At 40.9% G+C, this 24,464-nt stretch overlaps 2 protein-coding genes across 6 annotated transcripts in view; one reads left to right on the top strand and one right to left on the bottom strand.

Annotated features, from left to right (window-relative positions):
• ST7 (suppression of tumorigenicity 7) overlaps nt 1-14,071 on the top strand; it is a 138,335-nt gene extending 124,264 nt beyond the window's left edge. For all 4 annotated transcript variants that reach the window (XM_075857125.1, XM_075857124.1, XM_075857126.1 and 1 more), the window contains 3 exons: nt 8,281-8,373; nt 10,183-10,322; nt 10,458-14,071. In XM_075857125.1, coding sequence (XP_075713240.1) covers nt 8,281-8,373; nt 10,183-10,322; nt 10,458-10,553 — 329 coding nt within the window. In that variant the 3' untranslated portion in view covers nt 10,554-14,071. The remainder of the gene's footprint in view (nt 1-8,280; nt 8,374-10,182; nt 10,323-10,457) is intronic.
• An 838-nt stretch (nt 14,072-14,909) lies between these two features.
• Nucleotides 14,910-24,464, bottom strand: part of WNT2 (Wnt family member 2) — a 110,431-nt gene continuing 100,876 nt past the window's right edge. Inside the window, exon 4 of one of the 2 annotated variants that reach the window (XM_075857128.1) lies at nt 14,910-15,572. In XM_075857128.1, the coding sequence (XP_075713243.1) occupies nt 15,343-15,572 (230 nt within the window). In that variant the 3' untranslated portion in view covers nt 14,910-15,342. The remainder of the gene's footprint in view (nt 15,573-24,464) is intronic. The other variant, XR_012882397.1, reaches the window with a different exon arrangement.

A 24,464-nucleotide genomic window follows, 5' to 3' on the forward strand; every position in this document is an offset into this window, starting at 1 on the left:
GAAACTAAAAACAGAACACATGATTTGCACACCCGAAAGAACATACCGAATTCTGAATATATGTTCTATACTACTGTCCCGGTCCCATCGTGGTGCTCACTAAGGCCATTTTAGCAAAGTGCTTTTAGCATGGGTGAAATTTCATCTATAGGTATTGCCGCAGCAGCATCTACAATAATAGAACATTGACTTCTGCTGGTCCTGCCAGTGGAGCTGCAAGATGTTGCAGAAAACCATAGAGTGACTCCCCATATGAATGCCCCTTCTGATATTAAAGTGTACGAATATTTAATGACATGGAAGTGTGTGATGCTTTGTTTTTTGTCACTGCTGAAACTGACTTCCTAACCCCCCCTCCTCACCTCCTAGTTTTATTACTTTGAGAATGTGAGAAGGGGCATTTTGGAGCGGATAAACTGACACTGTCTTGGCGTAGCTGCTCTTTGCTATAATACATAGAGATATGGCTTTTCTTAATGCTGGTGGTGGTGTCTTTAAAGGTGTTTTCCAGGTTATACAAATAGGCTTTTATGGGTTTAAAATGTAATTGCCTTATAAATCATACTCCAATCCTGCACCACTGGTCCTTGGCCCATTTTGTTTACAAGTAAATATGATGGTATGACCCCCATTGTGGCATCACTTTATGTGACGGTGGCTGCGATTAGACGAAATGTTACTACAGCAGTCAGCAATATATTAGAAAGTTTTTTGTTTTTTTTCTATTTTAAGCCCCTACATTAACCCTTTGAAATTGCTGTATCTAGGTAATTTAGGATGATCTTGTGTCTATGAGGCAGCTGACTACTATTAGCGGAAAAAGTATTTCTTCCTGACTTCAATATTGTAATAAACCCATAGATCAACAACCTACCTCAAGCAATCTAGTACAGATAACGTTGAATAAATTGTCTTGCAAGTAAAGGATCCAGACCACTTTTCAAATAAAACGATCAATAAGCCTACACAACATCTTGTGGCAGAGAGTTCTATAATCTCAAAGCCCCTGCAAAGTGGATGTCCCCTTGTCATGGTTTCAGGCTTACATGGTATGAAAGGATCATTCGATAGATCACAAGATAAATAATCCTGAGTAATTGTACTGCAACCTACCATGTACTAATCTTGTATCCAGGCCTCTTTTGATGCATTCTACTATCTTATATGCCTTGGTAGCAGCTGCCTGGCACTGATTGGTAAAGTTATGCTACCAATCCATAACTTATGGAGTGTTAATATTACGAATTGTTTTTATTATATAGCTGGTCTTTCCAGGTGCATAACCTTACATTTAGCTATATAAAATTTAATTTACCACCACTTCCAAAGCCTCCAGCTTCCCCAAATCCCTTTGTAATATTATATTATCTTCTTCTGTGTTAATTACTTTACAGAGCTTCGTATCGTCTGCAAATATTGACATTCTACGATTCATTAACCCCTTCCCGCTATTGGGCGTGACTGTACGTCCTGATTCACAGTGCATTCCCGCACAAGGGTGTTCAGTCCCGTCCTGTAGATGAAGCGGACACAGGAGCTGTGCGCGCTTCATCTTCAGTGGCTGTCAGCTGTATTACACAGCTGACATCCCGCTGCAACGGCGGTGATAGCAGTTACCGCCGATCGCCGCCGTTGAACCCCTTCAATGCAGCAGTCAATGGCGTTCGCCTCATTGAAGTGGTTGACAGAAGGAGGGGGCTCCCTCTGTACCCCCCTTACCGCGATGGATCGCGGGTGGCGATGGTTGCTATGGCAACCAGGAAGCCATTGCTAGGCTTCCTGGTTGCTCATGTACGGAAGCCTAATAGGTCCTGCCCGAGGCAGGACCTAATAGGCTAACTGTCAGATGAAGATCTGATCTTCTGATCCCCGGTACACTACACTATACATAATAGCTATCGCCGCGTTCGGAACGGCCTGATCTATAAAAATAGCACATTTTTACCGCACGGTGAACACCGTAAAAAAAATTTATGAAAAAACAATGACAGCATTTTATTTTTTGGTCAACTTGTCTCCAAAAAATTTTAATAAAAAGTGATCAAAAAGTTGCAAGTAACGCAAAATGGTACCGATAGAAACTACAGTTTGTCACGCATAAAACAAGCCCTCCCGCAGCGATATCAACTAAAAAATAAAAAAGTTATGGCTGTCAGAAAATGGCGACACTAAAACATGGTTTTTTTTTTAGAAAAGAGTATTTTTTATTGTGGGAACGTAGTGAAACGTAAAAAAACAATACAAATTTGGTATCAGTGTAATCGTATCAACCCGCAGAATAAAGTTAATATTTTTCTTATACTGCACGGTGAACACTGTAAAAAATAAAAAAAACTTGCTAGAATTGCTGTTTTCTGGTTTCCTCATCTCCCAAAAAATTGAACAAATAGTGATAAAAATAATCGCATGTACCCCAAAATGGAACCAATACAAATTACAGCTCGGTCCACAAAAAACAAGCCCTCACACAGCTCCGTCACCGGAAAAATAACACGTTATGACTCTCAAAACGCAATGATGCTAAATGACGGCCCAGACTCATTTTTTAGGTCAAGTAGAATTTCACTAAATGCCCCACATCGTCATTTGGTGGACCCTGTAGATGCAGCAGAGATGAGGAAACTTTAGGGCCTTGTGCTGCTTATAGGGCTAGTGAAGAAGTCAAAGATTAGGCAATACTGGAGCGCAGATATTTTGTATAATACCCAGTAAACTCGGCCTGTGCATAAAGGATTGGTTCAAAGTGTACCACACCAATCCATGGATTATTCATTCACCCCATTATTACTTCAACCTATTATGACCTGATGCAATCCACCCAGTTTACATATACCCTGATGTACTCTGCCCAGCTTACATATGCCCCCACATTATAAGCTGAAATACCAGTAAAACACCAAGCAAAATCTGTGCTTCAAAAGCCAAATGGTGGTCCAACTGAGTCTGGCATTGTGCCCAAACGGCAATTTCTGACCACATATAGGGTATTACTGTTTTCTGGAGAAGCCGCTTAACAATTTATGGGGTGTGTGTCTACGGTGGTACAAGCTGGGCACAACACATTGGGCACTGAAATGGCATATCTGTGGAAAACTGCAATTTTCAATCTGCAACATCTATTGTGTACTCATTTTTGTGGGGTCAAAATGCTCACTACACCTCTAGATAAATTCCTTGAGGGATCTTTTTCCCAAAATGGGGTAATTTTTCGGGGGTTCCACTGTACTGGTACAAAAGGTCAATGCAACATGGTATCAAAAAACGAATCTTGTAAAATCTCCACTCCAAATACTAAATGGCGCTCCTTCCATTTAGAGCCTTGCTCTGTGTCCAAATAGCAGTTCATGACCACGTGTGGGGTATTTCCTTACGCTGGAGAGAATGCTTTACGAACGTTGAGGTGCTTTTCTCCTATAGTCCTTGTGAAATGCTAAATTTTGGGCTAGAACTACATATTTTCGCAAAAAAAAAATGTTTTATTTTTTTTTATTTTCATATCCCAATTCTAATAAATTCAGCAAAAACCTGTGTGGTCAAAATGCTCACTACACCCCTAGATTAATTCCTCAAGGGGTGTAGTTTACCAAATGGAGTCACACTTCAGGGGTCCATACAGTACTGGTACATAAGGGGCTTTGTAAATGCAACATGGCGCCCAGGAATCAATCCAGCAAAAACTGCGCCCCAACTGCCAAATGGTGCTCCATCCCTTGTATCCTGCCGTGTATCCAAACAGCAGTTTTTGACGGCATATGAGGTATTTTCCTACTTTGAAGAAGTTGCTTTACAAATGTTACGGTGCTTTTTCTCCTTTATTTGATGAGAAAATGAAAAATTTTGAACTAATGCTACGTCGTCTTGAAAAATAATGTAATTTTTCATTTTCAATGCCCATTTCTAATAAAATCTATGAGTTTCCACTGTACTGGTACCTAAGGGGCTTTGCAAAAGCGACATGGTGCAGAAAAAACAATCCAGCAAAATCCTCTCTCCAAAAGCCAAATGGCACTCCTTCCCTTCTGAGCCCTGATGTGTATTCATCCAGTGGTTTATTACCACATATGGGGTATTTCCGTACTCTGTAGAAGTTGCTTTGCAAATGTTACGGTGCTTTTTCTCTTTTACTTGATGAGAAAATGAAACCTTTTGACCTAAAGCTACGTCTTAGTGGGAACATTTTTTTTTTAATTATTTTCACTGCCCAATTCTAATGAAATCTATGAAACACCTGGTGTGTCAAAATGCTCACTACACCCCTAGGTGAATTCCTCTAGGGGTGTAATTTCCCAATTTGAATCACTTTTGAGGGAGTTTCCACTGTTATGTTACCTTAGGAGCTTTACAAATGCGATATGGTTCAGAGAAATCAATCCAGCAAAATCTGTACTCCAAAAGCCACATGGCGTGCCTTCCCTTCTGAGTCCTGCCGCTTGCCCAAACAGCAGTTTATGACCACATGTTGGGTATTTCCGTACTCGGGAGAAGTTGCTTTACAAATGTTGGGATGCTTTTCCTCATTTATTTATTTTAAAAAATTAAAAATTCTGAGGTAAAGCTACATCTTATTGGAAAATAATGTAATTTTTCATTTTCACTGCCTAATTCTAATAATCTAGGAAATACCTGTGTGGTCAAAATGCTCACTACACCCCTAGATTAATTACTCTAGGGGGGTAGTTTCCCAAATGGAGTCACTTTTGTGGGGTTTCCTTTGTTTTTACACCACAAGATCTCTTCTAACCTGACATGGTACCTATAATTTAAGAAAGGGAAGGCCCTAAAATCCACTAGGTGCTCCTTTGCTTTTGGGGCTTTTGTTTCAGTCCATTAGCACACTAGGGCCACATGTGGGATATTTCTACAAACTGCTGAATCAGGGCAATAAATATTCAGTTGTGTTTCTCTGGTAAAAAAAACCTTCAGTATTACAGGAAGAATGGATTAAAATGGAATTTCTGCAAAAAAAAATGAAATTTGCAAATTTCCCTCCCACTTTGCTTTAATTCCTGTCAAACTCATAAAGGGTTAAGAAACTTTCTAAATGCTGTTTTGAATACTTTAAGGGGTGCAGTCTTTAAAATTGGGTGATTTGTGGGGGTTCTTAATATAGAAGGCCCTCAAAGCCACTTCAGATCTGAACTGTTCCCTAAAAAAATAGCCTTTTGAAATTTTCTTGAAAATGTGAGAAATTGCTGCTTAGCCTTGTAACGTCCTAGAAAAATAAAAGGGTGTTAAAAAAATGATGCCTACATAAAGTAGACATGGGAAATGTTAATTAGTAACTATTTTGTGTGGTATTACTATCTGTCTTACAAGCAGATACATTTGCATTTAGAAAAATTAACATTTTTGCAAATTTTCTCAATTTTGGTGTTTTTCACAAAAAAAATATTGAATTTATCGACCAAATTTTTTCACTAACAAAGTACAATATGTCACGAGAAAACAATCTCAATCGCTTGGATAGGTAAAAGCATTCCGGAGTTATTAGCACATAAAGTGACACGTCAGATTTTAATAATGAGGCTCTGTCATTTGGTCTAAAAGTGGCTGCGACTGGAAGGGATTAAACCCTGTGGAACCCCATTATTAACTGTGACCCAATCGGAGTGTGTTCCATTAATAAACACCCTGTTCTCTATCCTTTTGGCAGCCATTAAAGAGGATTCTGATTTTATGTAAATAAAGCTTAGTCACTGTGTAAATTAAAAGTTTATACAACTTGCTAATAAACTTTATCAATTCCTTACCATTTTCAAGATGTTCGTTTTTTTTATGTCCGTGAATGAGAACACTTTTTTTATATTTACATTCAGAGGCTGCAAACCCTTACAAAAGCCTCAGGGTCCTTTTACACCAGCCTATTTTGGCCGTAACAACAAGCGCCGATAAATGAGATCGGTGCTCGTTTGCTCTTTTCACAAGAAGCTATTATCAGTAATGTATGGGGATCAGCGCTTGTTACTACGATCGGTCGTTCCCATACTTTTTTTTATTTCGGCAGCAAGTCTCCCTGTTTACACATGGAGATGTGCTGCCGGCAACGATTTGCTCATTCATCGGCTGATCCTTGCCCTGTGTAAATTTACACAGGGCAATGATCGGGAATGAGCGTTCTGTTAACGCTTGTTTGCCCGTGTAAGCGGGCCCCTAAGCCGGGTTCCCATGTAGCGTAAACGCTGCGGAATTTTCGCAACTGAATTCTGTGGAAATTCCACAGCATTTATAGTAGCGGTGCAGATTTTAAATCCGCAGCATGTCCATTTATTCTTCCTTTTTGTTGCTTTTCTGTTGCAGGTTTCCCCTATTGAATTCAATGGGAATGTAAAACCCGCAACAAATTCCAAGTGTTGCAACTTTTGCAGCGGAAAATTAATAAAAAAGTTAAATTCTACAGTCTCCATGTAGTAGTTGTCCTCATAAAGAGGTCCTTTAATTCCAACTCCAATTTCTTCAGGGCGGGAACATCGTGGCCATTTCTGTGTATGGCTCTCTGCCCACAAGGAGCTCATCCCAGTTTGGTGCCTTGTTGGTGTCCGTTTCTTTTCTTTCAATTTTCAGAGGAACAAAGTATAATCGTTTCCTTAACCATTTCAGCGATCATTTACATAAATCTGAACAGAGCACCCTTTTATTACCAATCATCAGGAAAAGGAAGCCTGTGTGACCAACTTTTCCATATAGTTAAGGTGTGCAGATTGTGTAGTAACCTTTATAGACCTTTCATTATTACGGAGAGCCAAATGACATTTATTTTACATTATAATAGTGTTTTTTGTTGTTTTTTTCTACTATGTTACTGATATATGCCCATAGAAAACTGGGCATCAGATAAAATTGCCAGTATACTTTTATATATACCTGTTGTTTAGGAGGCCTGGGGACCTATTGCCTGTATTTTTGTTATACATTCTTGTTTTATTGTAAATTTTTGTATGTTCAGAATTACCAAGATGTGAGCGTTGTTTGGTGGCGTATAATGTATACAGTTGCCTGCTTTTGAGGTACCTGGATTTTTTGTTTTCCCAAACTGTATATTGGGAACACTCATAAAAGCACTCAGTGGGTGTCACTTGATCCTTGTGTAGTGATGGCTTGTATATAAAGTAATGAGTCCAACCTACTATTCTATTCATGTTTGGTGAGATTTTTGATAGAATTGGCTAAATTCATCATTCATCACCTTTGCACTTCTTTTAATGCAAACTTGACCACAAGAGTTATATGCAGGAGGTATCCATAATAGATCATTTTTTCAGAACTTTTTTTTCCTCATCATTCATAAAAGGTATCCACATAGTTTCCCGCAAAAAATTAAGAACGGGTGCTAAATAGATACTATCTGCAGTTAGATCTGTGAAGCTATGATCTAAAATTGGTAGGGATAACTCATCACAGTCTTCCATTTTTGTGTTCATGTGATGTAATCTGTTCCTTGAAGTGTGATTTATAGTTAGAACATCACTCATATGACAGCTGTTCTCACACCACTTACAACTGCTGAAATAGTAAAGTGGAACAATGTGACTTTGAAGGCCATGGGGATTTCTTGTAAAGTTGATAAAAGTGGAATCATTCTGCAGATATACAAGCTCTTGTTACATTCGATATCAAATATGCAGGACACTACCTTACGGTCTGTGTTAAATTATGCAGCTGAAACAAATCAAATCCTATACACGCTGGTTTTATTTCTTAAATACATCTCAGACGTCCATGATTTATGTACCAAAATAAATGCCATCTGTTAGCAAGACCCTGACTTTCTTCAGGAATCAGGGTTTATAGTCGTGTTACATCTTGTGGCTAAAACAAATCTAAATGTTGACAGACAATGTGGTAATATGTACATCAAAGCTTCCATCCTGGGACTGGTATTGTTTCAAAGCAGATAAAATGTTTTTTAGCGTCTACACTTGGATTCCTTGATTTAAACCTTCTCCTCTTATGGGGACAGATGACCATGCTCGCCAATAGGAATGTGTAGGCCTGAGCCAAGGTGGCCAAAATGTCAGGATTGTTTGTTGTTGTATGCCTACTATATATTCACAGTTTTTTGTAAATACGAGATACATGTGGTCGTCGTGCAAACTTTGACCAGTTATGTTCTCCAATAACTTAACTGTAGGTGTGTGGGAGGAAGGAAAGTCTGTATTAGACATTTAATCATTTTTAATGTGCTATTTTAATGCTTTTATCTCGGTTTAGAAAACACTTTTCTATTGTATTAGACTTTTGCAATGTTCTTGAACTACAAAACTGATGTATCTTGTCTTTCAGCATTCAGAATGATTCCATACCCACTGGAAAAAGGTCACCTTTTTTACCCATATCCCATCTGCACAGAAACCGCCGACAGAGAGTTACTTCCATGTAAGTACCCTTGTCTCTGTTGCAGATACTAAGCTATATTTAAAAAGTACAGTGAAGGAAATAAGTATTTGATCCCTTGCTGATTTTGTAAGTTTGCCCACTGTCAAAGACATGAACAGTCTAGAATTTTTAGGCTAGGTTAATTTTACCAGTGAGAGATTGATTTTCAGTTTTTTTATATAATCTCTGTCAAAATTATATATATTTATTTGCATTGTGCACAGAGAAATAAGTATATGATCCCTTTTGCAAACCAGACTTAATACTTGGTAGCAAAACCCTCGTTGGCAAGCACAGCAGTCAGACGTTTTTTGTAGTTGATGATGAGGTTTGCACACATGTTAGATGGAATTTTGGCCCACTCCTCTTAGCAGATCATCTGTAAATCATTAAGATTTCGAGGCTGTCGCTTGGCAACTCGGATCTTCAGCTCCCTCCATAAGTTTTCGATGGGATTAAGGTCTGGAGACTGGCTAGGCCACTCCATGACCTTAATGTGCTTCTTTTTGAGCCACTCCTTTGTTGCCTTGGCTGTATGTTTCGGGTCATTGCCGTGCTGGAAGACCCAGCCACGAGCCATTTTTAATGTCCTGGTGGAGGGAAGGAGGTTGTCACTCAGGATTTGACGGTACATGGCTCCATCAATTCTCCCATTGATGCGGTGAAGTAGTCCTGTGCCCTTATCAGAGAAACACCCCCAAAACATAATGTTTCCACCTCCATGCTTGACAGTGGGGATGGTGTTCTTTGGGTCATAGGCAGCATTTCTCTTCCTCCAAACACAGCGAGTTGAGTTAATGCCAAAGAGCTCAATTTTAGTCTCATCTGACCGCAGCACCTTCTCCCAATCACTCTCAGAATCATCCAGATGTTCATTTGCAAACTTCAGACGGGCCTGTACATGTGCCTTCTTGAGCAGAGGGACCTTGTGGGCCTATTTTGCCCTATGTTATAAAAAGAGTATGTGAAATGATTGCTTGTTTTATTGATGTATGAGATATTGCTGGACTCTATCAAATGTACTGGAAAAAGCCTGCATATTGATAAGAAAATTATATGATGTGCTGCGCTTGTCCAGAGAAGCTTCAGTGTTCTTTAGTGGCAGTAGTAACATTTTACTTAGCACCAAAGATGGGGTCGGATTCCATCTTAGGAAAGGTTTGGATACAATCCTGTGAGCTCAGGAAACCTGAAAGGCTTTCTTGTTCTTCTAAGGCCGAATTCAGACGACCATAATATACGTCCGTCTGATGGCTGTTGTTCTATTTTCCAACAGACCCATTGTCCTACTTTCTTCCGTTTTCACAGACTCAAGCCTATGAGGGATTCGTGAAAACGGGAGCTGCATGGGTGAAACTCGGACATGAAAAACGGCAGTTTTTCATTTCCAAGTTTGCACTTTGTGTGAATCTGGCCTAAGGCTGTTTTCCCCCTGGAGGCAGCCATATGATGTCCTCTACTGAACCCTTCAGCTTCCTCAAATAATCGCTTATCTTTTTCCAAGTAAATACCCTTCTTGGGGCTGGTTCATATCAGCGTTCGCTTTCCGTTCAGGGGTCCAGTAAGAGGTTTCCGTCCTCGAACCCCGCAACGGAAAGTCAAACGGAAGCAACAGCTTCCGTTTGCATCACCATTTATATTAATGGTGACGGAAAACTTGCTAATGGTTTCCGTTTGTCACCGTTCGGGCAGGTTTCCGTTTTTTCGACGGAATCAATAGCGCAGTCGCATATGTAATTTACATTAGTAATAGTGCTTTATCAAATAACCAGTACGGACTGCATGCTAACTGTTCATCTTATTTTACAGCATTTCATGAAGTCTCAGTATATCCAAAGAAAGAACTTCCTTTCTTCATACTCTTCACAGCCGGCTTGTGCTCCTTTACCGCCATGTTGGCTCTTCTCACACATCAGTTCCCAGAGCTTATGGGAGTATTTGCAAAAGCTGTAAGTATCTACTTCCTAGTGCCCTGTTTATTGGTAACTCTAGCTCCTTCTACATGGAGCTCTAGTCTTCAGTGGTTGGCCGCTCTCACTGACATGTATAGGGGATTGGACTGATCTGATGTTTGTCTTTCACAGTTCCTGAGCACCTTGTTTGCACCTTTAAACTTTGTTATGGAGAAAGTGGAAAGCATACTCCCTTCCAGCTTGTGGCACCAACTGACACGAATTTGAGACTTCTACAGCATCTGAAGATTAACATCATGGCTGCCAGCGACAAAGCATGACATGAAAAAGAACGGTTCATGAATAGACTCTGTTCTCATATACAAACTGTTTTTGTTGTAAATGGGGAAAACCATTATGTTTAATTATATTTTGCCTTCAGAGAAAAATGAAAAAGACAATTCTTTAAAATAAAGTTTTAGGTATGGCAGCAGAATGTCCTTTCCAGCTCGTTCATCACCTGCATCTACTGTGCATTTCCAATCAGCTGCCAGTGTATTTGAGTAACCAACTACTACATGATGTGATTTGGGACCATCTCCGGCATCACATGACTAATGACATGTCTGTATGGGATGAGCAGTTAAGAAGTTTACCAGAACAACACAGGAATACACTCTTGGGTTTTTAATCTTCAAACATAAAAATGTCCAAAGGGAAGGGTGAATATTTTTATGTCTTTTTTTTTTTTTTTGTGTAACACTGAATCACAACGGATTTAATTCGGCTTTTTCCACTGATCCACATATAAACCTTTACCCTTGGCAGCTGAATGTTAGTCGATAAATGGCAATGTTGCATCATCTGAATACAAACTTAAAGTGGGTGAATAGTTCTGCATTCAATGACTGATCTATTTTAATTAGTTCTTAATGACTGTGGAAACCTATAATGTGTGATTAATAAGTCTCTTCTTGTTGATCAGTGACAGAAAAACCTGATTACAGCCACTGTTTTTAAAGTAAAACTCTACAGATAATACGACCAGATTCTGCTGGGAATTCTGTCTGAAAGTCCACACCAAATCGTGTGACCAACAGAGGAAGGGATAAAAAAAACAAAAAAAAAAACACTATACTCCCCTCCCATGGTATCAACGCGTCTCTGCTCTCCGTCTGGTCTCTGTACTGCTGGCCCTCTGGGATGACGTTTTGTCCCATGTGACCGTTGGAGCCTGTGATTGGCTGCAGCAATCACATGGGACGAAACCGTGTCAGGGAGACCAGGGAAGGTGAGGTTTATTTCTTTCTATTTTAAAGTGGAAATATGTTGGGGGTTTTTTACTCCCCACTTGCGATATTTGCTGTGCATTCACAGCTTTTTTTCTGCAAAAACGGCAACCCTTGATATTTTTTACTTTCCATTTTCGTTCAATGGGGAATTAAAATCCACAACAAATGTGCAACCCATGCACAGCATGAATTGACATGCTGCGGATGAAAAAATCCTCACCCCCAGGTTGATTTCTGCACAGAAATTTTCCCCAGTTCGTGGATGAGATTGTTTAAATCTACTTTTCTGCTGCTGTAATACAGATGGACGGTTATGTGCTGATTTTGCTGCTAATTTTAACCCTTCTGCTTTCAAAAAGGGTGAGATTTGAAAATCCACAGCATGTATCTAACTGGTACTGTAATAAGTTGCAGATTATCCGCAAGGGAAATCTGCAGCATTTCTGTCCTTTATAGACGAGTGGTATATATTAAGACTGGCGTCACATGTGCCAGTCTTAATAAATTAGGTGCGTCTTACTCCAGCGTGTGTCCGTTTAAGAGGTGCACGCTTCTTAATAAAGTTGGCGCGTCTCTGGCCGTCCATGCGCCACAAAAGTCATACCTACTACAGCTATCAGCTCGAGTAGATTTGCACTATAAGTTACTCGTTTCTGGCGTAAATGATAGTCAATTCATTGGGTTGTGGACGTCTCCGCCTACTTTAAGAAAGTACTACAAGCAGCATAAAAGTAATTTTATACCACAAATTGCGACTTTTGCCGTTTGCAGCTTTTCTGCACCAGAAAACTGCTGTAGTACTAATAATTTCACCACAGTATAACGAATGTTCAGCTGGTCGCACAAACTGAAAAATAAGAGGAACCCTTCTGCCCTCAATTGGTTTTCACTAGGCTGCAGTAATCCGAACTAAGCAATAGAAAGTCTTGTTGTTTCTTCACATCTTCTTGAAATTCCATAATTGTGAGTGTGATACAAGGGTGCAGATTTAATAATCTGTCATTCTTAATCTCTTATAGGGACACTATGGAGAATTGGTGCAGAGTTTTGTGGAATAGATGCAGTTCAAAAAATGGCATGCACATCTCCAAAATAATTGGAGGCGTACAATATAAAAGGATCTTTCATTTATTTTGCAACATTTAATTTATTATGCACAAAATAAACCAGGTGTATGTTGTTCTAAGGTCCTGTTCACATCACGTTTGGGTTTTCCATTCAGCTGTTCCATCAGGAACTGAAAGACAAACGTAAAGTAGAGTTTCCGTTTGCATTACCATTGATTTCAATGGTATTTCTTTTTCTTTCAGTTTGTGTCCGTCCCGCTAGGTTTCTGCTTTGACAGAAACCATAGCATAGTGTACTGCTCTATTGTTTCCGTCAATAAAACGGAAACCTAGCGGGACAGATGCAAACTGAAACCAACTGAAAGGAAAAAAAATACCATTGAAATCAATGGTATTGCAAACGGAAACGCTACTTTCCATTTGTCTTTCTGTTCATCTGTCTGAATGGAAAGACCAAAGCAAAGGCAAACGAGATGTGAACAGGGCCTAACGGGTGTATGTGAAGGAAGGTATTGCCGGTCATATGTGCCATAACATTAATTTAAAAAGGATTCTAATATATAGTATTTGCGCCAAACCTGCATATGTAAACAAAAAACCACAGTGCTACTTTCACATAGCAAAGTGTTTTTATAAACGTTTCCTCAAACTGTAAAATGAAAAATTGAGGTTGTTAAATGATATGGCACATCATGTGGCAGGAGGCTTGGTGGAAAAGAAACCTACCAATTGAGACTTTGCATATCATATAATACCAAATATACAATTGTACACAAGTAGGTGAGTAACATGGCTAATGTTGTAATACCATATCAATTTAGGTTATGATTATGCTGGGAATTTCTCTGTTTGGATGAGACTCCGTGTAAAGGAGAACAATGCTTGTCCTGAATCCTTGTCCTTTTATATTTACCATATTTTCATGAGAATTCAGAGAAAGTGGTAGGATAGTTTTGTAGAAATTCGACAAATGCACAGATTAAGCTCCATATATCTTGCCACATTGGTTCCATATGACCTCTATAACTTCTTTCAGAAAAGTTTTCTAGCATGTCACTGTACATGCATTTCAATAGAAAATACAGCACATTAAATCCTATAGGGAAACGTCCTACATATGGCATCTGATGTAGAATGCTATGATTTATTTGCACATGGGCTGCATATAGAAATACTGCAGTATGAATATATGATGGCTTATGGACCTATGCACACTAAAAGATTCCAAACGCATGGCTAACATTAAATTGGGAACCTGAATAGCTTATGTATATAGGGCCTTATGTTATCCGCTCAATAGTTCTTAAAGTCAGAAATGTTATCAACTTTTAGTTGTCAAAAATCCCTTCAGCATCCTCTTACACGTGTATAAGAACAGATTTGTATATTCCTAAGTTCCCGTGGAGCGTGCGAATAGCTCCAATAAAGTGTTATTCTCTTCTGAAAATGTTTTAGAAACTAACAATTCATTTGACAGCAGGAAGATTCTTAGTTTAGATTTCTAATATCTTGAAAATGGTGAGTAATGTGCAGAACTTTTCATTATATAGGGACTGAACAACTTCAAAAAAACTTTTGACAGAAGTTGTTCGGTGGGGGTCTTAGCGCTGAGACCCCATCTGATCGCTAAAATGAAGCTGCAAAAATGCTCGGGTGAGCGCTATGCTGCTTCGTTTCTGATCGGCTTTCCTAGGAAAGCCGAGCGAGAGGTGTACGGACTCAGACTTTCTACTGAGCCTGTACACTGCTTAGAGGAAAGCCGATCAGAAATAAAGCGGCGATTTGTGGAGTCTAATTGATTGGACCCCACTGATCAGAACTTCTGACATGTTAAAAGTTTAGTTACCTTTCAGGCTATGTTCACACGCTTACTAAAAAACGTCTGAAAATATGGAGCGGTTTTCAAGGGAAAACGGCTCCTAATTTTCAGCTATTTTTTTTAGCAACTCGTGTTTTTTACAGCCATTTTTGGAGCTGTTTTTCTATAGAGTCAATGAAAAACGGCTCAAGAAGTGACATGCACTTTTTCAGAGGCGTCTTTTTATGCGCCTTTTTTTTCCAAAACGGTCATGTAAAAAAATACCCGTCGGAACAGAACGCCGTATTTTCCATTTGAAATCAATGGGCAGATGTTTGTAGGCGTTCTGCTTCTGATTTTTCAGCCATTTTTCGGGATGTTTACAACCCGAAAATAGCCCGTGTGTACATACCCTTAAAGTTGCTGCCTATTGACACATTATTTCATGCACAGGAGAAAGGGAAGAAATCACCACTTTTACTTCTTCGGTACTTTTTATTTTATATCTGTACCATTACACTCTTCACGTGTCTAACATCCTAGTTATGTCCTAGTGATTTACATATCTTCATGTCAAGTTGTGTTGAACATTCCCATAACGGCAAACAGAATACAAAGTGGACAATTGTATAATACATACTATCACATTGTAACGTAATACCATATACTGTTCTTTATGCCACCACACATAATAGATATCAAAACATACAACACCCTTAGATTTACTGTAAATTATACATCTTGAATATCTTAACAGCACAAATATATATCTCCATGAATACTGGCACCACAATATTTAATTTACAACATAACTTATCATAATTTAATAAAGCTTAAAACACCCTTTTAATTCACACTGCTTGTCATGAAGATTAGTTTTCTGGTACACAATGTCGTCAGTAATGTTGAAGGAAGTGGCTTTATGTTTTCTCGCTCCACCCAGCATCTATGGCTGCTTTACATGTGTGCACATCCACAGTTTCTAGACAGTCCTTGCATCGCACTGTGCAACACCAATGAAACTTACATTCACACTTTACCATTTTGGTGATGCGGGCAGTATCATATCCTCTTCCGCAACACATAACCTCGCAGCTGCCCATGCCACGTGATGACTGGTTACAAACTCTGCCAGATGTTCCAAATGAACCTAAGTCATGAAAAGAAACAAGTTATAAAGCTGCCAATGAGCACGTGCAGAAGTTTTTATATTACAAATTATTTACTATACACAACCTATAGCTGCAATGCAACTCTTGGAACCCCCCAGCTCTACTCAACCGAACTTAGCTCAACCGAGTGTTTTATAGCCAGAAACACTACATAATAGTTACATATATGAAGTAACCATATTGGGACATTAATATTGCTAAAACAAAAATGCAGCCACTTAAAAAAGAGTCAACACTATTTGGCACTATTCAAAATGGAAAGGAACGTTGTATCCAGCACTCTTGGTAATAAAATTAAACGATTTATTGGGTCATCTTCAAACAGAGCAGTTAAAATAATAATCCCGGGAAAAGGCTTACGCGTTTCAAACCACTAGGGTTCTTAATCATAGCTAACTATTTGGCACTCCATATTGTCTCCTCTAGAAGCAATGTTTCAAGGGGAGAATCTCTCTAATATAGCATGCGTTGGAACATGCCACAATTTTGTTTCCTCTCAGATTTCATATGAATCTGAGGGGGGAGAGTACATCTGTGTGCCTCCAATTCTATGCAGTATCCAAGTATGGGCCTATATCTGTCTAAAGGCGATGCATTATGGATCCCTACAACAAAGGTCCATAACACTGCTATGTGCATGAGGCCTAAGGTGCAATCAGGTCCAGCCTTAGGATAGATAGCGCTCAGTGCGAAATTATCTTTCGGCGCCCCACCCCATCATTAAAAAAAAATACCCCAGAAAAAAAGTATAATGCCCCTTTAGTGCCCCCATACAGTATAATACAAATATTTAATAATATATTACAGCCCCTTCAAGGACACAGTATTTTGACCTCTAATTGTGCCCCCCTGTAGGAACCCTACACAGTATAATGTCCGCTTAGTGGCCCCTACACAGTATAGTTCCCCCTGCAGACAGTGCCAGAATCCCCCACGTCCTCGTAGATTGCGCCATACAGCCCCTCCCCCTTGTAGACAGTGCCCCCAAACAAAAACAAAAATTGTACTCGCCTAGGCCCCGTTCCCACTCAGCTGCTCCACGACGGGATCCTTGTGTAGGCCGGTGTGATCTTGTAGCCTAGTACAATGTTTCCCAACCATTTCGGACTCGAGGCAGCACTGGAAAAATTAAATTTCCTCAGGGCACCCCTACCAAAAATTGTTTTGAGAAAATGGCTAAAAACAAGCACTACACTCGTAGGGTATGTTCACACAGCGTTTTTTGTAAGGAAAAAAAAAATCTGCCTTAAAATTCCTTCAGGAATTGACAGCCTTGTTTGACACTTTTTTTTTTTTTTGCGTTTTTTTCTTAAACCCTTGAAGCGAATGCAAAAGGTGCAGGCAAAAATGCTCCAAACGGGCAACGCAGGTATTTTCTGGCTCCCATTCATTTCAATTGGAGGTCAGAGGTGGAAACCACTTGAAGACCATCAGCCCCCCACTCACAGTAAAATGACCATCAGCCCGCCACTCACACTAAAATAACCATCAACCCCCCACTCAAAGTAAAATTACCATCAGCCCGCCACTCACTGATTCCCCCTGTAGATAGCGCCACATAGCCCCCTTGTAGACAGCGCCACACAGCCCCCTTGTAGACAGTGCCACACAGCCCCCTTGTAGACAGTGCCACACAGCCCCCTTGTAGACAGTGCCACACAGTTCCCTGTAGGTAGTGCCATACAGCCCCCTTGTTGGTAGTGCCACACAGCGTCCTGGTAGGTAGTGCCACACAGCCCCCTTGTTGGTAGTTCCACACAGCCCCCTTGTAGGTAGTTCCACACAGCCCCCTTGTAGGTAGTTCCACACAGCTCCCTTGTAGGTAGTTCCACACAGCTCCCTTGTAGGTAGTTCCACACAGCCCACAACCCCCTTGTAGATAGCACCACCCCCCTTCCTGTAGATAGCGCCACTGTAGTTCCATGAAGGAGGAGAATCCCTGTGTGACTCGGGGATTCCGCTCCTGGAGCACTCCACTTGATGTCTCTGTCCATATATGGACAGTGACATTAGGGGCAATTCCTGAAGCGGAATTCCCGTCTACAGCGTTGCCAACGCTGTGACTGGGGATTCCACTCCAGGAGAAGCTCCTGCCGTCTGTGTCCATTTATGCTACTGCGTGAAGAAGCACCCAGGCGGAAAGGCGACTGCTGAGTCGCCGGGCCCGGGCGCTTCTGAAACAAGCAGGGGAAGGGAGCCAGCGCAGCGCCCCCTTCCACCTGCTGGAGTGATGTGCCCTGTGCAAAGGCACAGGTCGAACACCCCTAATGCCGGCCCTGGGTGCAATATTTCAAAGTGTTCCGGTTTCTATAGAAAGAAATCTACAGTGCAACATGTAAAATGTTTTCCATGTGTTTTTTTTTTTTTGCATTGAAGTTTTTCCCCATGTATTTCAAAGGAAAACTTTTTTTTACAGCACATACTAGGTCTTCTCAATTAATTAGAATATCATCAAAAAGTTAATTTATTTCAGTAATTCAATTCAAAAAGTGAAACTCATATTATATAGATTCATTACACACAGAGTAATTTCTTTCGAGCATTTTTTTTGCGTTGACTCTGGACTTGATATAACACAGTGGACCAACACCAGCAGATGACAAGGCTCATGAAACCATCACGGACTGTGGAAACTTCACACTGGACCGCAAGTAACTTGGATTCACTGCCTCTCCACTCTTCCTCCAGACTCTGGGACCCTGATTTCCAAAATTTACTTACATCTGAAAACAGGACTTTGGACCACTGAGAAACAGTGTTGGTCCACTGTGTTATATCAAGTCCAGAGTCAACGCAGCCGTCTACAAGGAAATTTTACAGCACTTCATGCTTCCCTCTGCTGACAAGCCTTATGGAGATGCTTATTTCATTTTCCAGCAGGACTTGGCACCTGCCCACACTGCCAAAAGTACCAATACCTGGTGTAATAACCACAGTATCACTGTGCTTGACTGACCGGCAAACTTGACTGAGCTAAACCCCACAGAGAATCTATAGGGTATTGTCAAGAGGAAGATGAGAGACAACCAGACCCAACAATGCAGAGGAGCTGAAGGCCGATATCAAAGCAACCTGGGCTTCCATAACACCTCAGCAGTGCCACAGGTTGATCGCCTCCATGCCACGCTGCATTGATACAGTAATTCATGCAAAAGGAGCCCCGACCAAGCATTGAGTGCATATACTGTACATACTTTTCAGTAGGAAAAACATTTCGGTATTAAAAATCATTTTTGGAATTGGGCTTATATAATATTCTAATTTTCTGAGAGACTAAATTTTGGGTTTTCATTAACTGTTAGCCATAATCTTCAACATTAAACGAAAAAAATGCTGTAACTAGATCACTCTGTGCGTAATGAATCTATATAATATATGAGTTTCACTTTTTGAATTGAGTTACTGAAATAAATTAAGTTTTTGATGATATTCTAATTCATTGAGAAGGACTAGTATATGATCTTATCCATTTCTCCCTCAGATAAATTGGTTTATATATCTGTACATTGTGAATTCTTAACAGACATGGTTTGTTTACTTAATAAAATGCTTTTAACAAGGTCAAATCCACAAGTCCCGCACAGGGCACCATGGAACCGAAGACCAGCCCCACCTACAGCTAATATCTGTATAAATCTATTGTAGTTATTGGAGTTTTCTTGAAGTGGTCCCCATCCCTGCTATAAAGCAGTCAACTAACTAGAATCGTTACATATTCCTCAGTGATATCAAACTGAACTGATTAAAAGGGGTTTCCGGTTCTTTAATATTGATGGGCCATCAATTTAGATTGGTGGAGGCCTGACTCTGGCCATACTTGCCAATCAGTGGTCCAAAGGAGCCACGGCTTACCAACCAGTTTAGCGGACCCTTCATTGTTTACCAGTCAAAGTTCCGTACTTATAGTAGCAGCTGTGCCTTTTATTAAAATTCACTACAGCTTTGTCCCATTCAAGTGATACTAGGCACAGTAGATACTTGAAGTGCAGAGCTGCGCTGTACAGAGCAGTGTAAACATTCAAGGGGATGCAGCGCTCGCTGGAGCACCTACAAACAGCAGATCGGTAGGGGGTGCCGAGTCAATCCCTCACCAATCTAATATTGTTGGCCTATCCTAAGGCAAGGCAACCAATTTCAAGGCCCCAGAAAAACCCCTTTAACTTTCAAAATGGTTGTTTTCAAGAACAAAATACTATAAATTGGGGCTTTTATAATCTTTTTCTATTTAGGCCTCACCAGTCAGAACATGATAATGCCTGCACCTCACCAGTGGTCGTAGTCCTTGCCAAAATGTTTAAAAATTACCTCAATTTATCTTGAAATCTGTCTTCTAAATCCAGTAGAATATTAAAATAAGCACAAAAGGAGTCAATGTGTGTTGCTAAACCAAAGATTGCTGCAACTATAGAAAAGACTGTGCAGCTTATAAACACTTGTCAAAACTGCCTTCCCAAAAACCCTTCTGAGACGCAATGGTATAAATTTCAGATTATTTCGCGATTATGCTAGCTCAGTGATAAGGAACATACAGAATATACTCCTGTTGATTTATTTTAATAGAATAAAGCTTTCTGGCAAGTTTTGACACACATAACAATGCAGAAATCAACTATACTTATAATTGATGGCACATTTCATAGTGAGACTTCCTGAAAATGTTAACATTTTCCTGAGAAGATTCTGACACTTGATACCTTTTCTTTGTAGATATCAGCCAGGTATCATTCATCCATCATCAGCAAATATAGAACATGTGCTTTTCTCAGTTCTGATTATGGCCAACACAATGCTCAATCTTATTCCCACTTATAGGTAATAAAATAGCCTTCACTTGTCATATTTACAAAGCATTTTAAAATAGAACATGCAAAACTTATTAACCACTTCATTTGTCATGTAACATAAGAAATGTATTAATTTGCAAACCAAGGCCTGACTAGCAAGGCTCAGCTCAGAGCTGGTGTTTACTATACTACATACAGCCCAACGTTACCATGCCTCAAAGTCCTACATTCAATTTTACATCCATTTTCATATACATCCAATGTTTGCTTTTTTATTCTAGGGGAAATGTTTGTCTCTCAGGGCTGGATTATAGAAAGGACAAAGGGCACAATTGTCTTGTAGCCTCCAACAACCAGTTTTCACCATGTACAATCCAGAGGGCATCCTAAATCAGAGTTACATGGTGTCTGCTGTAGATACATTGGCTGTGTAGTAAGCCATTGTATGCCACTGTTATTTTTGGTCATTGTACAATGGCAATAGGCTTCGTTCACATATCCGTTCGGGCTCTATTCTGACGTTCCGTCAGAGGTTTCCATCAGAATAGAGACTGACTGACACAAATGGAAACCATAGGTTTCCGTTTGCATCACCATTGATTTCAACGGTGACAGATCCGGTGCCAATGGTTTCCATTTGTCTCAGTTGTGCAAGGGTTCCTCCGTTTTGACAGAACCAATACCGTAGTCGACTACACTATTCATTCTGTCAAAATGACGGAACCCTTGTACAACTGAGACAGACGGAAACCATTTGCACAGGATCCATGACCATTGAAATCAATGGTGATGCAAACGGAAACCTATGATTTCCGTTTGTTTCAGTCAGGGTTCCGCTCTGATGGGAAGCTCCGACGGAACGCCAGAACGGGACCCTGATGCAGATGTGAACAAAGCCTAAGCCCAACAGACCCCATTGACTTTAATGGGGACCTTTGGGTACCATTGCCCTTTTCAATATTTTTGAGGCAAGAATAGTGCTGCAGACTAAAAAAAAATTGACGTAAAAAAAACAAACTGGAAAGGGTAATGGAAATCCAGACTGAGGCACTAAAGAGTAGTAAAGTAAAATACTATTTATCTGTGTCCACAATAAACATTTGCCAAATGTCAAACAAATTTCCACTACAATAGAACTGCTGTGTCAGATTACTATGGGACAACTACTATGTTGTAGTACTATAGCAGCAGCACTGTGGGAACCAGTATGTTGTCACTGTCTGAGCACTGTGGGGACAACATAGTATGTTGTTCCCTTAGGCCAGGATCACACACGCACTTTTGATGCAATTTTTGGCTCCGATTTTTTTTAAGCCAAAGCCAGAAGTGGATCCAAAAGGAAGTAAAGGTATATTTAAAAAAAACAAAAAACGACTGAAGCATCTCCTTTCTTTTGTGTCCACTCCTTTGTTTGGCAAAGGCCAGGATCACACACAGTTCTAAGGCCTCATGCACACGACCGTAGCCATGTGCTCGGTTGTAATTTTAGGGTCGGCCGGCAGCGGATTGTCACCCGCGAGCCGCCTGCAAATCGCGGGCCATACACATGGCCGTATACATTATTTCCTATGAGCCTGGACCGCAGAACACGGTCGTAATAAGTCATGCCCATTCTTTCTGCGGTAAAGGTTCCTGGGCCATGCACGGACCGTGGAAACCACGGTTGTGTGCATGGCCCAATAGGAATGAATGGGGCCACAATTTTCCCGTGGATTTTCGGGGGAATTGCGTCCACAAAAGCACGTTTGTGTGCATGGGGCCTTATCATTTTTTTAAACAGTAGCTGTAGAGCGACATACTAGTAGACAGGACCAATCTGTGTGATCTCTCTGCGGTGGAGATTTAAGGCCCGGGTATTTGGAGTAGGGATGTCAAGATACCAGAATTTGGATTTCGATACCGATACTATGTTTAGTATTGCGACTTCGATACCAATTAGATACTTTCCAACAGTAATAAAAAAAAAAAAAGTTCTTCCATTTTCTGATGTGAGGCGCATGGTGTGATGATGAATTTAACCTCCAGGTGCCTCACATTAATAGTAGTTAACCACATCATGTTTCTCAGTCATAATGGGTTAATATGTAAGGTACATGTTGGGGTTAATTACTATTAATGTGGGGCACGTGGAGGTTAAATTCATCACACCTTGTGCCCCACAATAAGGCCCTATGCACACGAACGTGCTTTTGCGGCCGCAATTCCCCCGAAAATCCACGGGAGAATTGCGGCATCATTCATTCCTATGGGGCCATGCACACGACCGTAGTTTTTACGGTCTGTGCATGGCCCGGGAGCCCGCACCGCAGAAAGAACAGACATGTCTTATTATGGCCGTCTTCTGCGGACGGGCTCATTGAAAATAATGGCCACGGCCATGTGCATGGCCCGCGATCTGCGGGCAGCTGACAGTCCGCTGCCGGCCGACCCGAAAATCACGGCCGTGCACATGGCTACGGTCGTGAGCATGAGGTCTAATAAGTGATAGAAAGCAGTTTTTATTTTATTTTCTTACAGCGTAGACATCATAAATGATGCAAAAAAAATTGTTGTGCAGGTTATTATGGCCGCGCCAATACTGAATGTGTGTATATTTTATGTATCGAGACTTATTTTAATGTTTATTGTAAAAAAGATGTATATGTATTTTTTTTTATTTAACTTTATTTTTGAAACTTTAATGTACTGGCATATATTTATATTCCAGTACATTAGCCTGTGTACCGATAGTACACAGGTAGTTGTTAGGACATACCTAAGTATGCCCTAACAGGAAATATGGTCAGACAGCCCTGGGGTCCTTCAATAGACCCTGGGCTGTCTGCCCATATATGGTAGGTCACTCAATCGCATCAGAGGAATTTCCTGTGACGCGATCCAAGGGGCATCCCCCCTTCTCATTTTCTCCTGAATGCTGCAGTCCGCTGTGATCGCAGCATTCAGGAGAATAACGGCGGAGATGAGAGGTTTCTCTGATCTCCAACAACGGGGCTGCGGCTGTGTAATACAGCCATTGCCCCGCTCCTGACAGGAAGTGCGTGTGTGGTCAGCATGAGGTGATGCGGACGGCACTGCACTAATGAGCGGCGGTTCAGGCACTGAGGACAGAACATGGGGGTGTTTTGTAGTGCGACAGCCATGTTCTGTCTTCAGTGCCACCGCTCATTAGTGCAGCGCCAGCCCCATCAAATCATCCTGACGGCGCGCACATGTCAGGACTCATGACTTAAGGTATGTTTGATGCTTCCGCTATCTACGACCTTACACCCCAAACCCCAATAAGAGACCACACATGAATTTTGGTGTAAAGGCCACAGCAGCCATTTATTAAACACACCTTTTTTCTGAAAAAGAGCATAACCATAAACACATCATAACTCCATGATAACATCCTGCTCTATTTCCCAACTCCAGATAAAGGATCCTTGAAGGCACTTCAATCATTAAACTCCATCGTTTCCTTATTAGGTCTGGACCCCTTACCCTACAGCCGTTCTGCACCTGACCCGAGGGCACCAACCATGTCCAAGACCTCTCTCTCCCTTCCTGGGGACCCTGCCCATCAGGAATATATATGAGCTGGGTAACCACTCCCCAGCCCCTCCAATACTATCCCGGGTTAAACGCCCCGAGTTCTCTTGCAACAATCTCCATTGTTGCTTCTCCTTCTCATTCCGTGCCTCCAAAGACCCCTCCTCCTACCGCCATTGCTACTGTGACAAAACAAAACCCCAACCGACAAATTCCCATAAACAGGAGAAAATACTGGGAGGGCGGGCGGGACAAAATTTTCTCCTGTTGTCCAGCGGGAAAGAGGGCTGCCTCTTCCCCGCATGGACTTATATACTTTATTCTCCACCCACCACATATAGATACATTTTGCCCCATGCCCCCTTTCACATAACCCTCCCATCCCTACAAATATAGCCTAACACATAATACCTAATACATAATAGCCTAGAACTCCCAAACACCTAGTCATGCGCTTGCTTCATTACGGCTGCGCCTACATTACGCTGGGCTTACTTGACTTAAGGTATGTTTGATGCTTCCGCTATCTACGACCTTACACCCCAAACCCCAATA

Source organism: Rhinoderma darwinii, chromosome 3 (genome assembly GCF_050947455.1).
Source record: "Rhinoderma darwinii isolate aRhiDar2 chromosome 3, aRhiDar2.hap1, whole genome shotgun sequence".
NCBI lineage: Eukaryota > Metazoa > Chordata > Amphibia > Anura > Rhinodermatidae > Rhinoderma > Rhinoderma darwinii.